Source organism: Plecotus auritus, assembly GCF_963455305.1.
Source record: "Plecotus auritus genome assembly, chromosome: 2".
Classification (NCBI taxonomy): domain Eukaryota; kingdom Metazoa; phylum Chordata; class Mammalia; order Chiroptera; family Vespertilionidae; genus Plecotus; species Plecotus auritus.
In genome coordinates, this window is record NC_137771.1 from 179556049 (window position 1) to 179573497 (window position 17449).

At 37.9% G+C, this 17449-nt stretch overlaps 1 protein-coding gene across 1 annotated transcript in view; it reads left to right on the plus strand.

Annotated features, from left to right (window-relative positions):
- P3H2 (prolyl 3-hydroxylase 2) overlaps positions 1-17449 on the plus strand; it is a 167498-nt gene that overhangs the window by 140329 nt on the left and 9720 nt on the right. The window contains exons 6-13 of the mRNA XM_080658184.1: positions 31-120; positions 2536-2576; positions 4600-4694; positions 11579-11706; positions 12262-12357; positions 12934-13084; positions 13949-14066; positions 15004-15079. Of these exons, the coding sequence (XP_080514310.1) occupies positions 31-120; positions 2536-2576; positions 4600-4694; positions 11579-11706; positions 12262-12357; positions 12934-13084; positions 13949-14066; positions 15004-15079 (795 nt within the window). The remainder of the gene's footprint in view (positions 1-30; positions 121-2535; positions 2577-4599; positions 4695-11578; positions 11707-12261; positions 12358-12933; positions 13085-13948; positions 14067-15003; positions 15080-17449) is intronic.

A 17449-nucleotide genomic window follows, 5' to 3' on the forward strand; every position in this document is an offset into this window, starting at 1 on the left:
ATTGAACTTTTTCTTTTTTTCCCCCTCTAGGATTTGGCTGTGTTTGTGAAGCGTCATAAACTGGAATCAGAACTAATAAAATTGGCTGCAGAGGGCCTGGGGTTTTCATACACTGAACCGGTAAGAGCAAAAAGGAAAAAGGAAGTGTTTTGTTTTTCTTTTTTCTATTTTTTTTTATTTTTTAAATTTCTTTATTGATTAAGTGTTTTTTAAAAGAACTGTTCAGTGGACATTTTCTTTATACTTTTATTAACCAATCTTGTTTGTTGAAGATTCTAATCCCCTGCCTGAACAAAAAGAGGATGTGCGTGAATGTTTATTCAATACTAGAGACCCAGTGCGTGGGGTCCCTCGGCCTGGCCTGTGGGGATCAGGCCAAAACTGGCTCTCTGACATCCCCCAAGGGGTCCCAGATTGCAAGAGGGCACAGACCAGGCTGAAGGCTCCATGGGGTGTCTGGCCGTCTCACCTAGTCCCAATCAGCCAGACTTCAGCAGCAAACTAACCTACCGGTCAGAGCGTCTGCCCCCTGGTGGTCAGTGTGCATCATAGCAACTGGTTGAACGATTGAATGGTCGGACACTTAGCATATTAGGCTTTTATATATATAGACTAGAGGCCCAGTGCACGGAATTCATGCACTGGTAGGGTCCCTAGCAGCTGCTGGCTGCTAGCCAGGTACTCCCTCCCTTCCCCTGGCTGCCTGCTGCTGCTGGCCAGGGCTTCCCTCCCTTCCCCTGACCGGCCCTGCCCCCTGGTCAAACTCCTGGATGAACTCCTGGTCGAGGGGACAATTTGCATATTACACTTTTATTATATAGGATAAGTGATAAACAAACTTTATGAGATTTTTATAGATTTCCATACTACTGAGATTTCAAGTCAAAAGCAAATGTATTTGGATAGAAGTGAAGTATTTTGTACATGATGCATTTGCCTCAGGTTTGTTTTATTTCCTGAATTACGAATGTAACATTTTATATTTTCTCTTAAACATTTAAAACATTTTAAAAACTTCAAAAAGAACAAAATCATTCATGATGATAGTACCCAACATGCTGACTTTTCTTCACTTGTTTCATCATTCTTCATATAAAGACATATATTTGGCAGAAATAGTACTGTGGCATATAGATATGTTTCTATTTTGATTTTGATTTTAGGAACCATAAGCAATTTCTATATTTTTACAGTTTCTAAAATTATTTTAGCTACATATATACAGTTGATGTCCAATAAATAAACTCTTCTCATGATGCTGAACATTTGATTTGTTTTCTCTTATACTTAATGCATTAAGCATTTTTCTCTCTGTTGAACTACACTGTTTGAATCAATTCCCAGGAATGGGATTACTCTGCCATTCAAGGATATGAGAAGTTTTAAAGTTCTTGAAATTGCTTTTATAAGAGTGTTTTCTGACACCCTAATTGCTCCTAGCAATGCATAAAAATACCAGTTTACTACAAACATCTCAGCAATGAGAAATAACATTTTAAAATAACGTGTATTAATTATATATTATATACAAAATGGTACATCATTGTTGCATTAATTTGTATTCCTTTGATGGACACTAAGAACAAACTTTTCATGTATTATTATTAATTATTATTTTTCCTAAAATTTGAATTATCTGGACATACTTTTTGTTCCTTTATCTGTTAGCTATTATATATGTTCTTTATATAATTTGCATGTCCTATGTTTATAAAAAGCACTATTTGCAAAATATCCTATTTGTAACATATTCTTTTCATTTCTATCCTAGTTATATCATGTTTTATTGGCACATTTAAAAAATTAGGTTAATTTTAATTTATCAATTATTTTAAAAAAATATATTTTATTGATTTTTTTTCAAAAAGGAAGGGAGAAGCATAGAAAGTTAGAAACATTGATGAGAGAGAAACATCAATCAGCTGCCTCCTGCACACCTTCTACTGGGGATGTGCCCATAACCAAGTACATGCCCTTGACCGGAATCGAACCTGGGACCTTTCAGTCCACAGGCTGATGCTGTATCCACTGAGCCAAACCGGTTATGGCTAATTTATCAATTCTAATGTAACATTTCTAATAGTTTTATCCAGTCCTACAAAGGTTTTTTTTTTTTTTTTCAAAACTGCATTATTTTGAGACCCCAGGGAAAGCCACTTGGTCACTTTATAGTCTTGTAGAGATGATTGAGCTGGACTTTTTGTTTGTTTTATTCATAAAACATAAGAGAATTAGACTGAATGATTTTTTAAATGTCTTCCTGACACCAAACTCTAAATCACTTCTTGGACAAAATAATGGTTGTCCAGGATAATTCCATGATATTTTAAAAAATGTGTGCATTATTTTGTCTTTGTCAAAATTGTATTAACCTTAGCCTTTCTTTCTATTACTTTTAAATAAAAAACATAAAGTATCATATGTAACATGAATGTTTCATAACATTTTAGTCCTTTTGAGTGTTTTAAAGGTATTCTATTTCTGTAAGTGATGTTTTAGTGACAAAACTACTGAGCTATTTTTAATTTAAAACAGAACTATTGGACTCGATATGGAGGACGACAGGATGAGAATCGGTGAGTTCTCCATTCAGAACACCAACTGTTTAATTTTAAAATATTTTTCAAAGGTATAGAATTTCTTTTTCTTTAAAAAAATTCAATTATGGTTGCCAGATGGGATGAGGTTTGGGGGAATGGTGAAAGGGTAAGGGGTTAAGATGTATAAATTGCTAGTTATGAAAATAGTCACATGGATATAAAGTACAGCATAGGAATCTAGTCAATAATATTGTAATAATTGTAATAACTATGTATAGTATCAGGTGGGTATTAGACTTATCCGGGAAGATAACATCATAAGTTATATAAATGTCTAATCACTATGTTGTACACCTAAAACTAATATAATATTATTTGTTAACTATTTATTTTTAATTAAAAGAAATACTTAGAGTCAGACCTATTATAAGAAATTGAATTCTATGAATAGGCAAAAAGATATAATTAAAAGAACTCCAAACTGGGAACTGGTCCCAGCTGTTCCTGTCACTTCTGTGTAACCTGGAGTAATTTATTTTCCTCTCTGGGTCTCATGATTTTACTCAAATGAAGGAACTGAAATAGGTGGTCTCTGAGGGTTAAACATTCTGTAATTCTATAGCAGAGCAGATTGTATTTTTAACAATTTATTAGTATAATAAATCTTGAATGTAAGCTAAAATACTAGGTGTTAACTAACTCAATTGGAAGATAACTCATTTTTTGAAATGATAGAAGTCAAAAGTCAATTTACATGTCATGAACTGTTCAAGGAATCATAGAATGTTGATGTTAAATGTCTGAGATCACATGGACTAGCCCAGTGGTCGGCAAACTGCGGCTCGCGAGCCACATGCGGCTCTTTGGCCCCTGGAGTGTGGCTCTTCCACAAAATACCACGGCCTGGGAGAGTCTATTTTGAAGAAGTGGCGTTAGAAGAAGTTTAAGTTTAAAAAATTTGGCTCTCAAAAGAAAGTTCAGTCGTTATACTGTTGATATTTGGCTCTGTTGACTAATGAGTTTGCCGACCACTGGACTAGCCTATTCATTTTCAAATTCTAAAGCTGAGGGCCTGACAAGGCGAAGGAATCCTTTAGAGCAGGGGTGGGCAAATTTTTGACTTGAGGGCCACAATGGATTCTTAAACTGGACCGGAGGGCCGGAACAAAAGCATGGATGGAGTATTTGTGTGAACTAATATAAATTCAAAGTAAAGGAGCAGAGGGGAGAGCAAGAGAACCCTCCGCTCTTTCGGCTCCGCGGGCTGGATAGAACAGCCGAACGGGCCGGATCCGGCCCGCGGGCTGTAGTTTGCCCACGGCTGCTTTAGAGTCTCACACCACCAGGGACAGCACATCCAGATCTTCTTATTCAAAATCTTGTGGTCTTTCCCTAGACTTCAAAGACTCAACCTTGGGGTAGCCCAGAATTATTTGCAAGAGATCCAAGAATGCGTATGCACATTTGGTTGTGTTCAATATGTGTGCACATATTTAATGACCATCATGCTATTATTTGTGTGTTTGCAAAGTTTGACACAAATTTGTGTCTCCCTTCTCGGAATAGTTGAGAACCACTACATTAAGATGTGATTTATTTTAGTTCAATCATTGTTTAGTGATGAACACTCTACGTTCAAGACATATAATGTGACACTCTGAGCATTATGTAGATGCACATGATTCAAAGTCTTAAATTAAGGGGGTTAAGTTATGGATACAATTAACTGTAGTAAAGATTGCTAAGAAGATTTAGAGAAGTGAAATAGAACACACTCATGAAGGAATAGAAAAGAACTTCATGAACTTCTGGTAGCTCAGTTGTTTGGAGTGTTGTCCTGATACACCAGAGTTCTCTCTCTCTCTCTCCCTAAAATCAATATATTAAAAAAAAGAACTTCATGAAGATAGAGACATTTTATTTGATCTTTGAAAGATAGGTAGACTTCTGTACAATGAGCATAAAAAATATGGAGTCATAGATTACCTGGGTAAAGTATCTTTGCTTTTAAACATCTTTATTCAATGAGAAATTGCCATTTCCACTTTTAAATAAGCAGGATCCCTTCAGGAGTGAACGTGGAAGGAGCAGAAGTTCATGGATTGTCAGTAGGGAAAAAACCATCACCCAAGATAGTCCGAGACCTAAGAGAGGGTAAGTATCTGTGCACTTTTACTCTTAGAAGGAGGGTAAGGGTAGAATGGGACTTGACCAGTTGTTATTCAGATCAAGGCAAAATCTGCTTTCTCTGGAAAATAAGGAAAAGTACTAAGCTACTACAATTCATGAAATTCTGAAAGCAAGGCTTAAAAACAAGAATGTCTCAGATTTGTATATCATTACCTTTGGTTTCCAGCAAAAGGACTTCTGTTTCCTACAAGAATCCTGAGACAGGTAGGAGCTGTGTGATCATTGCCATTCTCAGTTCGGTACCTGAGGCTTAGAGAGGTCACATGGCTCACTTTTGTCATACAGTGAGTGAGTAGTGCTGGATAGTATAGAATAGACTATGTATAAGAAGAACTTAAAGAGACATCTTGCGTGGGATGTTAGATTAGTTCATCTAAAATGTTTAAGGCACATATATCTGATCAAGGCTATGAGAGAGAAGTAGAATTTAGGTTGAATTGACAGTGATGTCGAGAAAGCCATTCTAGTGGGTAAAACAAATGGAACAAAGGCACAGAGATGGAGAAAGCAAAGCATCATATGCTTACTTAAGATCAACAATTTTTCAAGCAAATTCATGCACAAAGCATTTTATTGTATTTATTTAAAAAATTTTTACATCCGATATTGTTTTGTATTAGTTTCAGGTGTACAGCATAGTGGTTAGACAATCACACACCCTATAGTACACACAATTCCTTTTAGTAATGGCAGCATCTCATTTGAGAAAAGTATCCCTACTTATAGACAAGAAAAACCAGGCTCACAGACACTTAGTGATTTGTCCAAAGTCTCACAGCTCAGAATAGGTTAAGCAGGCATTTAAGCCCAAGCTTTTGAATCAAAACCCCATTTTCTCTTCTTCACCTGAGGATGGAACATAGAAGTGTCTAGATATTCAAAATAATCCAAATTAAATAATTGCCGAAACTCTCATGGAGAGGAAGTACAGTACTACTTTCCCAGAAAGAAGCTTGTCAGCACATTCTTCTAGCTGATTTGAAAACTACTGGCTCTCTACAGCTCATATTTCCCAGCCCTTTCCTTCCTTAGTTTCCAAGTCAGTTTGAGGTAGTAAATAGGATAATATGATCATCTAATCTGACCTGGACCTTAATTTGTAGCCACAAAGCCCAAGCTGTTTCATAAGTGTTTCATGGTCAGCCAGAGTTCATGCTGCTTTTTAAGCCAAGAAGTCATCCAGGAAGTACATGACAATAAGCCAGAACTTTGCTGTAAAGGTTTGGGAAACTCCAGAAGAGTTGCCAAATTTTAAGCATTATTTTTTTTAGCTACCAAGGAATCTGATGTCCAGCAACTGATGAGGAAGATTAATGGGAAGAGTTGAATAGAAGACTACACAGGGTGGAGAAAGATCATGATTGGCTGGGTTACCAAATTCTATCATTTCTGCTTAGTTTAATTAGTTGAATTAGGCCAATGGATCTTAAGATGTTCTCTGGGAATCCACTGGAAAGCTTTCTGTGCAGTCACTAGAGACCTAAATAGTATCTAAATTAAGAACAGTGGTAGACAGAGGCAAAGTTCCCAACCAGAAAACACTTCCCTATCATAGCCTGGCTGAAAGCAGGTGTCAGGGAGACAAGAAAGGATGCATGCTTCAAAAAGTAGAATGTATTTTAGCTTTTCACATTTTCCACAAAGACATTGTCATCTACTCTGGTTACCTAACAGTAGTTAGTCATATTCATATTGGACAGCTCCCAAGTATTAAGATGGGAGTGGCCCAGGGTGACTCTAGTCCAGCCGTGGGCAAACTACGGCTGTTCTATCCGGCCCGCGGAGCCGAAAGAGTGGAGGGTTCTCTTGCTCTCCCCTTTGCTCCTTTACTTTGAATTTATATTAGTTCACACAAACACTTCATCCATGCTTTTGTTCTGGCCCTCCGGTCCAGTTTAAGAACCCATTGTGGCCCTCGAGTCAAAAAGTTTGCCCACCCCTGCGTCTAGTCCATGGAACACACATGTCAACTTCCAAAAAACTTCTGTCACTTACCTATTCTTCTTTCAGCCATCAGTTTTCCAAAGGTTCTGCTCGATAATAATCCCAGAGCCAGTGGGGTATAGTAGAACTAACTTTGGACTTGAAATCAGGAGACCAGGTTTCCTGGATTGCCTCAGACTTACGTGCTCTGAAGTGTTGGATAACTAGAGACTCAATCTCCCAGGGCCCTATGCTCCCCATCTGTACAACAAGGATAGCCACTGTTGGAGAGAATGAATGTGAAGTCTTTTGTAAACTTTAAAGGGTTTTGCTCATATAAGGGCTTGTTAGTCAGCATATCCCTGTCATGCCTTTATGACATTGAGATATTTACAGCAAAATGATTCTTCTTGCTATGAGCCACAGACATTGAGCATGAAGTGTGTTTTCCTGGATGATCCCTCCTTATTGCAAATGGAGAGTTGGAGCCAGGCACATATTTTATGAATGAGAGAAGAATTAAGTTGTTGAAATCCCTTTGGGCTGTGGTTAAGAGTTGGCTGAAGCTATCAAATCAGGCCCCAGGAACCACAAATTACTGGACTACGTTTTTTTTAATTTTTATTTTATTTTAATGTTTTTCTCTGTCTGATGTACTACTAGTCATTTGTAGGCTGGTTGGCTTGCATTTTTGAATGGCAGGATTTTTTTTAAATTTTCTTTTTTTTTCCTTTTGGTTAGTGAGTGGGTAGTTGGTTGTTTTTTGGTTAAATGTATGTGTGAGAAACCTCTGAATAAAACTGCATTGTGGTGACAGTGTCAGCAGCATATAAGGCAGTTTTCTAGTACAGATTCTGTTTGAACCTGTAGGGTTTAGGCATTTAAGACTCCATTTGCATTCTGCTCCTTCACTTGATCTATGTTGTTACTTATAGCATGGTTGGGGGAATTGTCAATATCTCAGTAGCTCTCTTTTATCTATTTATTAATCCTTACACATTTTTATTGATTTTTAGAGAGAGAGAAAGAGAGAAACATGTATGTGAGAGAGAAACATCTATCAGTTGCCTCTTGTATGAGTCCTGACCAGGAATCGAACCCACAACCTTTTGGTGTATGGGACAATGCACCGAGCAACTGAGCCACCCAGCCAGGGCTCAGTAGCTCTCTTTTAAATATACTCCATTATGCTTATTAAGATGACTCAGTCAGAATTAATACAATATACTAGGCATATATTACTAATTCAATAATAATCATCATAGTAATAGTAAATACTTATATGGAGCTTAAGAATAGTAGGCATTTTTCTAAGTGTTTTATTTAGTTTTAGTAACTTTTAAAGTTATATTTTAAAATAAATCAAATTATATTTAAAGTAATACACTCTCAATATAGAAAACAAGATAAACATGGCAAAGTACAAACCAACATAATTCACTAAACTCTTAGTCTGTCTTCCATTTCTAATTGAGTTTTATGTTAGAAAATGCTTTCAGTGAACCTATAAGTATCTTGTCTTTCTTGTTGAAAGAAAATGTTTGTATATTTCTAAATGAGATTGGAATATACAGTTGACTTCCAAATATTTGAAGGATAGCCTCAATTTGGCTAAGGATCTTACTCAACTATATAGATTAGAGTAACCTTCCCCAAGCAAACTGTGTTTTATTTTAAGAAGTTCCATGATGGGAGACAAAATCTACTGTTGTTGATTTTTATTGCTATGAAAAATATTAGCTCAAATATAGCAGCTTCCAATAGCATACATTTACTATTTCTCAGTTTCTTGTGGTCAGGAGTCTGGGGATAGCTTAGCTAGGGTCTATTGCTTGAAGACCTTTATAAGCTGGAATCTCTTCTAAGGCTTGACTGAGGAACTATCTTCTTCCAAGTTCAGATGACAGAATTTGGAACTTAAAAGCTTATGTGACTGTGGTTCTCAGTTCCTAGTTGTTTTGTTTGTTTGTTTGTTTAAATACATTTTTGTTGATTTCAGAGAGGAGAGGAGAGGGACATAGAAACATCAATGATAAGAAAGAATCATTGATTGGCTATCTCCTGCACGCCCCCTACTGGGGATTTAGTCCACAACCTGGGCATGTACCCTTGACCAGAATCGAACCTGGGACCCTTTAGTCCACGGGCCAACTCTCTATCCACTGAGCCAAACCAGTTAGGGCCCTAGTTGGTTTTGGCTAGAGAATCCCATCAATTTTTTGCCATATGAGCCTGTCCAATACAGTCACTTGCTGCATCAAATTGCAAACTGAGAAGGTAATAGACTGAGTCAGCTAGCAAGATAGAAGTTGTAATCTTATGTAATGCAATCAAAGAAATGACATCCCATCACTTTTTCCATATTCTATTGGTTACAAGCAAGATCCAAGCCCTGTCCACACTTGAGGGAAGCAAATTACACAGGCCTATGAACACCAGGAGACAGTGATCATTGGAATTCATCTTGGAGTCTCTCTGCCATAAGAAGGAAGGAAGGAAGGGAGGGAGGGAGGGAGGAAGGAAGGAAGGAAGGGAGGGAGGGAGGAAGGAGGGAAAGATAGATATTGTGCTCAATTAAGGGTGAGAACTACTACATATTGTATTGATACTTAGGATATTCACAATACATGTTCTAAAAAGTCCTTTTAAATTTGGTTTAACTCAGTAATTCCCAAACACATTGGATCAAGAAACTATTTTTCATGCTCACTTTGGCAGCACATATACTAAAATTGGAATAATACAGAGAAGATTAGTGTGGCCCCTGTGCAAGAATGACACGCAAATTCATGAAGCGTTCCATATTAAAAAGAAACTATTTTTTTTCATCAAAAGCTTTTCTGTAGAAAAAAGTTTGAGAAACATTGAACTGTAGAAATATCTATCTATCTATCTATCTATCTATCTATCTATCTATATATATAGATATATAGATATATATCTTTCTCTTCACCCAAAAGATTTGTACTGAAACTGGGAGCTTATGCATATATTCCTGAAACCCAAGAAATTCTATAATAATAAAGTTTGATGACAATTTAAAAATATTAAGAGGGACAACTAGTGGGACATCTGAATAACCACCTTATAGCCAAGTACTCCCATGAGATTTCACACCTCCATGGTATAGGTACAGTTACCATCACATTGGCAGCAGTTAATAATATTTAATGGTTGAAGACTAACAAGAAATAAAGTAGTACAAATTTTAAATAATGTATGAGGACCAGTTGAAGACCAAAATTCATCATGGTACACTAAGATTTGTCGTAATTTCAATAGAGAAAGGTTGTGGTAGAATAAATGAGACATTACATGCCAAAAGTACTAGAGGAACATTGCCTCAGAGAACCTTGACCATATCAGTTAGTAGAATATTCATGAGGAATGTAGCTTTTTCGTTTCTGTAAAATAACACTGATCATTTCATTAATATTGCTTATTTTAATTTATTTGGTTTATGGTCTTGCTTTTACTTAATCTTGTAAATTGGTTTTCTGTATTATGAAACCATGAAAATAAATACTGTTTTCATAATTTTATAATTGCAAATATGGAAGTAAAATTATAGTATAAATAATTTGTCAGCACCATAGTTCCTTAGGGAACTTTTGTTTTAGCAGATAACCATATATTACTCAAGATTGATAAATACTACCTCATTATTTTAAAGTAAAGTCTTGATTTGTTTTGGGTTTAGTTGTATTCCTAAGTGTAAATCCAGGATCTTCTGTGAATGGCAGACAATTCCTTTAATTGTAGGCTATAGTGATTCTTTTATCCTAACTAGATTAATAAACACTTAATGCTGCTCCCTAATTTGACTAATCTATTTTAAAGTGATATAGTGGACATCAATTGTATCTTCTCCCTTCAACTGACAAGTTTGAGACCTGCCTCTTCAAGACCATTGCTTGGCCACCGTGGGAGGAAGGGAGGAGTTGTGCCCTCCCACCACTCCCTCTGGGGCGAGTTATTGTTATTGATAGGTACATGTCAGGCCCCTTAGCAGTATTGCAAAGAGTAGAAAAAATGGTGTTTTTCTTTTCTGTTCACTTTTCTGGTTCAAATCCAGATGGTTACACTCAGTTACATTTGAAGATTTCCTCACTATCAGATGTTTTGTCCTTTAATCCTACTTTCTGTGAGGAAAAGACCTAGATTTTATCATTTCACCACCTAAACATGGCCCGAATGCATCATTCTCTGAAGAGCCTGTGTGGGGCTAATTTCACAAAGTTGTAGACCATATTCAGGGAGAGAGAGGAGCCTGCAGGAAGCCGTCCGGTGCAAGGACAGTGATATAATGATATGCCCATAGAGCAGAGTACAATAAATATTCTAAAAGCAAGACCATATAGAGTCAGGTAGTGGTGGAAAGAAGACTTTGAAGGAGTCAGGTGACTTGGGTGTGACTGTACTGATGGTGCATTTACTACCTGGATTTCCTGATGAAGGCATTGCTCTACATACCCATGAAACTGATGTTTATGTCATGCCTGGGGGTGAGGCATGTCATGGAGTAATTGCATATGATGTTATAACAATGGTAGGAACCAAGGGCTGTGGAGCAGGGTGGGTCCAGTTGTGGAGAGAATCCGGGAAAGTCTTCCTAAAGGAGAATCCTGTGAGATGCCCAGTCTGCTTTGCTGGATTGTCACTGGAAACAAATAAAAAGATATTTTATCAAATACAAGATACTATGCAAATATATCAGCATGACATTTTGGAAAAGCCACACAACTGCCCTTTTCTTGAATCTACATTGTGTTTATCAAATTACAAATTTGTCATTTGTCAAAGCAGTCCTAAATATTCATGAAGATACTGGCTCTCCTCAGCTGCACATTGCTAGCTGGTGGGTGTTCTGTGCTTCCCCTCGGGGACAGAGGTAACAGAGAAGACAATGTGCTCTGTCCCTTCAGGTGGCCCTCTGATCTACGAGAACATCACCTTCGTCTACAACTCAGAGCAGCTGAATGGGACTCAGCGGGTTCTCCTGGATAATGTCCTGTCGGAAGATCAATGCCGGGAGCTGCACAGTGTGGCCAGTGTGAGGACCCCTGGGAGGGTGGGGCCTGACTATGCTGGACTGCTGCGAGCTTGCAAGTGCTTTGGTTCTGGTCTCACCTAGAGCCAGAGAACCAGGCCTGCAATGTCACTTTCTCTGGGAGAAGGGCATTGATTGTAGAGGCACTTTCATAGCCTTTGAATTGAGATGACTTTAGTTTTGTCCAGATCTGAATATAGCTAGTGGATTTGCAATAGTTAGCAGCTAAATTCCTAGGACAGCCATCATCCAGCATGGGCCCTATCTACCATATAAAGTTTCCGAGAAATTCCTTTATTTTAATCAATAACCAATATATTAATCATTTCGAGTCTACATATTTCTATAAAAAGTGGTGGTGTTTTATAATAAAAATAGAGTGTACAAGTTAAATAAATACTAGTATATCCCTTTTGCTTGGAAGAATGAATGATACTAGGATCCTGGAAACAAAATGGGAATGACTTTGGTTCTTAGCTTCCTGGAAATCAAGGCAGAAAGGAAGACCTGATGCATTCAGAGTTATCATTAAGAAAACATCTTGTATTGTACTTCTAGGGAATCATGATTGTTGGTGATGGATACAGAGGAAAAACTTCACCTCATACACCCAATGAAAAGTTTGAAGGCGCAACTGTCCTGAAAGCACTCAAAGTAAAGTCTTAACTTGTTTTGGGTGTGGGTTCCTAACTGTTAATCCAGGACCTTCTGTGAATGGCAGGCACAGGAAAGAAAAGAGCTTAGAATATAGTTTTATCAGGACATTGGAAGGGAGCAAGTATGAAATGGCACCTGCATCTCTTTAAATCCTTCTTCATTTATCTATTTATCATTTATTTATCAAACTTAATATTTTCTAAATTTGTATCTGACCAATAACATACAGCTCCCGTCCCCCCTTGCCACCCCTTTCTCAAGGAACTCATGGTCCAATGGTGAAAACATACCCAAACAAGTAATAGCTCCATATTTCAAGAAATGTTGTTAGAGAGGAATGAGGCGAGTGTTATGATAGAAAAGAGAGTGATTAGCTCTTAATGTTCTCTCTGTGATTAGGAAGGTTCATTTCAATGGTTCGTTTTCCAAACCCAAATCCACAAGCATGTAGTAGTATTCCCACTAACCAATGCAGAGATGACCATTGTACCTTGGCTGACTGAAACCTAGCATCTGTTTTTCTCTAGCTCTCCAATCAACCCCATGGTATCTAATGTTCTCCTTTCTCCTCAGTTTGGTTATGAAGGCCGAGTCCCACTGAAGAGTGCCCGTCTGTTTTATGACATCAGCGAGAAGGCTCGAAAGATTGTAGAATCCTATTTCATGCTGAACTCAACTCTGTATTTTTCCTACACACACATGGTCTGCCGAACAGCCCTGTCTGGTGAGATTTGAGTCTGAACTTGTTCCTTCTACCCACAGAGAGATGAGAAAGAAAACAATGCTCAACAAAATTCCATTACATGTTAGACAAATGGTTTAGAAGAGTTCTAAATTTCCAAAACAAAAGAAACTTGATAGCTCTTATTTTCCCTTCCCTTTTTTTCTCCCTGTTTCTCCCTAAAGTATCAGCAGACCATCACTCTACCTTTTTCCCCATTTAAACCAACTTTTCCTACTTTCTTGTTGCACAGAAAAATGCTTTTCTGTTCTAGGTTTTCCTTTTCAGGGAACTAGGAACCTGGAAATTACTCTCCTATTACATCCATAAGCATTGAGTGGTAGTGTAGAAGATGAAGGGATTGTTGAAATAAATATTCTTAAAAAGTTAGAGACCCCCTCAAAATGTGCTATCATTATTTCTTCTCTAGACCTTCTCTTCCATCCCTCCAGAGTAGGAGGGAATGGATAATGTCACAGGGCAAGACTTTTACACTTGGGACAGTTCAATTGAATAAAATCTTCTTTTTTTTTTTAACATTTTAATTTCATCCTCCTCCTATTACTGCTCCCCATGAAGTACAACCTATGAAATGCATGGGATGTCTATTTATATCAGATAACTTCTATAGCTGTAGCAGCAGGTGTGACTTGCTCACAGTTTTACATCAGGTTCATATCAAAGCGGGGCCAAAGTAGAGTCTCTTCGACTGCTCGCCTAGTGTTCCTTCATCTGTTCTGTTTGGCTTTCTGTATCTTCAGATTTACAAGGGCACCAGCGATGGGAGAAGGCAGTCTGATGGTCACTTTTGCTGTAGGAGGTTAATGCTCTCCTTCTTTCATTCTTCCCTGTTTCCTCTCCTGGTAGGTCAACAGGATAGAAGAAATGACCTCAGTCATCCCATCCATGCTGACAACTGCCTGTTGGATCCAGAGGCCAATGAATGTTGGAAGGAGCCTCCTGCTTACACATTCCGGGATTATAGGTAGGGCCAGCACCTGCTGCAAAGCCAAGCTTTTGTCCAACAGTAATCAAAAACCCATGGAAACTAGAAAGCGGATCTTTTTTGCTTGTCATCACATTCATCGCTACAAAGCAGAGAGTCTCAAATAACCTTTTGAAGCAGCTGTCACAATTGAGAAGTGACTTCATTGCATACTTTAATCTTAAAAATGCATGCATATTTTTAATATCATATTCCACAAAATGTCCATTTTGTTTTAATTATATATATATATATATATATATATATATATATATATATATATATATATTATCCCTTAGCATTCACTGAAACATATCCTTTATGTGGACGGATCTTATCACATCACTTATCTATGTCTGCATTTTATCAATAAGAAACTGGACACTCAAGTGGGAAAAATGTTTTCTCTTATTGAAAGATATTTTTGTGTGTAAAGAGAAGAGTCAGGATTTGTAGTCACCATATAGGTAACAGTGTGTTAATTATTATTACTCTGTGCTCTATACAGAAACGTTTATTGAGCACCCTCTATCTGCAAGGCTAAGGTACACCTCATGGAGTTCTCCAGCTAGTTAGCAAAAAAAATACATTCTGTAGAGTTACTAGTATGACAGGGAAGAAGAGAGTTGTAACTAGTGTGGGCAGGTTCAAAGGGCTAGATTAAATCCAGTTAGGTTTTCTTTGAAGGAAGTGAAATGTGAGATGAGCTTTAAACTATAATTTAAAAATTAATGTAAGTGGAATAAATACTTCAAGGGTATGATCCAAACTACATTTGATCTTACTCTTGAGAGGTTAGGAGGGTCAATTATTTCAATGTCTAGTTCAAAGGAAACTTACTAATCAGAATGGTCAATTCATCATCAATCTTCAGTATTCTGTGGTAATGATGTTGTAAGCATTTAACAGTACAAATGATTCCCCTTTCTTCGTATAGTGCTTTGCTCTACATGAATGATGACTTTGAAGGAGGAGAATTTATATTCACTGAAATGGATGCCAAGACTGTGACTGTAAGTAAACCTATTCTTTATTTTTTGTTGTTGTTTAAGTATTACAGATATCTCCCATTTTTCTGCCTTCTCCTCGACTCCACCCAACCACTGCCCCTCCCCAGACCTTCCCGATGCTATTATCTGTGTCCATGGTAAGTAAACCTATTTTCTAGCATATTTATTTACTATTCTTAATCTCAGTTTTGCCATTTTCCAAGGACTCAGACAGTTGGGTTTCAAGTATTTCTGAGATCAAGAATTCAAGAGGTGCAAAGAATCCCAGTTGATTTATGCATCGTAAAATGTTATAAATGTAACCTTCAAAATAGAAATCTTCCCATCCATTTTAAATATGGGTAAATTAAAGAGTAGAAATATTAAGGATTCCCTGATCCTCATATAAGTTAAGTTACACTTGGAAACAGAACCTCGGTCTTCTTATTAAAATCTGGTGGAAACATAAATAAACTAATTCCTGCCCTAACTGGTTTGGCTCAGTGGATAGAGCGTCGGCCTGCAGACTGGAGGGTTCCAGGTTCGATTCCAGTCAAGGGCATGTACCTTGGTTGCGGGCACATCCCCACTGGGGAGTGTGCAGGAGGCAGCTGGTCGATGTTTCTCTCTCATCGATGTTTCTAACTCTCTATCCCTCTCCCTTCCTCTCTGTAAAAAATCAATAAAATATATTAAAAAAAAAAAAAAAAACTAATTCCTAAGTCACCCAAGCCTAGGACAAGTCAAGTGATTCCACAGAGTGGCTTTCAAGTAACCTGGTGTTGTACATACTTGGATTGATTATTGGCCATCAGACCCAAGATATAAGAGCTATTATATGTGCACATTTATGTGTGTGTATGTATGTATATTGGTTTGAATGTGTGAGTGTATATGTATGATTGTGATTGCAAATAAACCCATACCTGAACATTGATATATATATTCACATATGCACACGTTTGTATGTCTGGTCACATGACATGTTTTGGATGAGATTCCAAACCTACCTTCATAGGTGAAAATCAAAAGTTAAATTTAACCACCATCTTCCTAAGCCAAATTGATGCCTTTGGAAAAACAACCTGCAGAGCACATACAGACCACATGGGCAGCATGCTCTGGTCTTTCAGCAAAGAGGATATTTATGGTAGAAAAGCAGGTTTTCCAATTGATGAGATAATCTATACTAATAAAAGGATAATATGCTAATTAGCCTGGGTGACCGGCCATCTTCCGCACATCCGACTTCCTTCTAGACAGAGCCATGGTGGTGGGGGCTGAGGCAGAGGTGGTTAGGGGCAACTAGGCCAGCAGGGGAGGGCAGTTGGGGGCCATCAGGCTGGCAGGGGAGCGGTTAGGTGGTGATCTGGCAGGCAGACAGGCGAGTGGTTAGGAGCCAGTGGTCCCAGATTGTGAGAGGGGTTCCAGATTGGAAAGAGTGCAGGCCGGGCTGAGGGACACCACCCCTCCATGCATGAATTTCGTGCACTAGGCCTCTAGTCTATATATAAAAGCCTAATATGCAAGTTGTCCTCACAGGAGTTTGACCAGTAGACCGATCGCTTGCTATGATGTGTGATGACCAGTAGGGGGTGGCACGAAATGAAGGGAGGCCCCAGCCAGCAGCTCACAGCCAGGGAAGGGAGGTCCTGGCCAGCAGCCAGAAGGCCCCGATCGGCCCTGATCACCTGCCAGGCCTAGGGATCCTACGCATACACGAATTTCATGCACCGGGCCTCTAGTTCAATTATAAATAGATTATGAGATATATCTTTTCTCCATACAAAATATAAATAGTTGAGATATGCATGTGATAAACTTCAAGGATTTTGCATTACATATGCTATTTCCGCAACATTTTCTTAGTTTTATGGTTTTCTCCTCAAATTTTACATATTTTTCTTAATAGTAAAACAGTCATGCATTGGCCAATGTGACTCATTAGGTTGAGTGTCATCTCAAGCACCACTGAAAAGTTGCTGGTTGATTCCTCATCAGGGCACATGCCCAGGTTGAGGGTATGATCCCTGGTCAGGGTGTGTGCGGGAGGCAACCAATTGATGTTTCTCTCTCACATCGATGTTCTCTCTCTCTCTCTCTCTTTCTCCTTCTCTCTCTCCCTAAAATCAATAACAACATATTTTAAAAAAATAGTGAAACAGTCATTTATTATTAATGACATATTGCCATACTATAAGCAGATGGTATTCAAAAACTGTATGTTACTGTAAAAGAGGAAATATAAGGGTTCTGGTTAAAATTGTCCAGGTACATTGTTATAATTAAGAAATAATATTTAATACAATTTAATATAATAATGTATATTTAAAAGGCTATGGTGCCTACACTTTCCGATAAAAAGTGTAAATACTAACATGGGAGTAGTGTGAT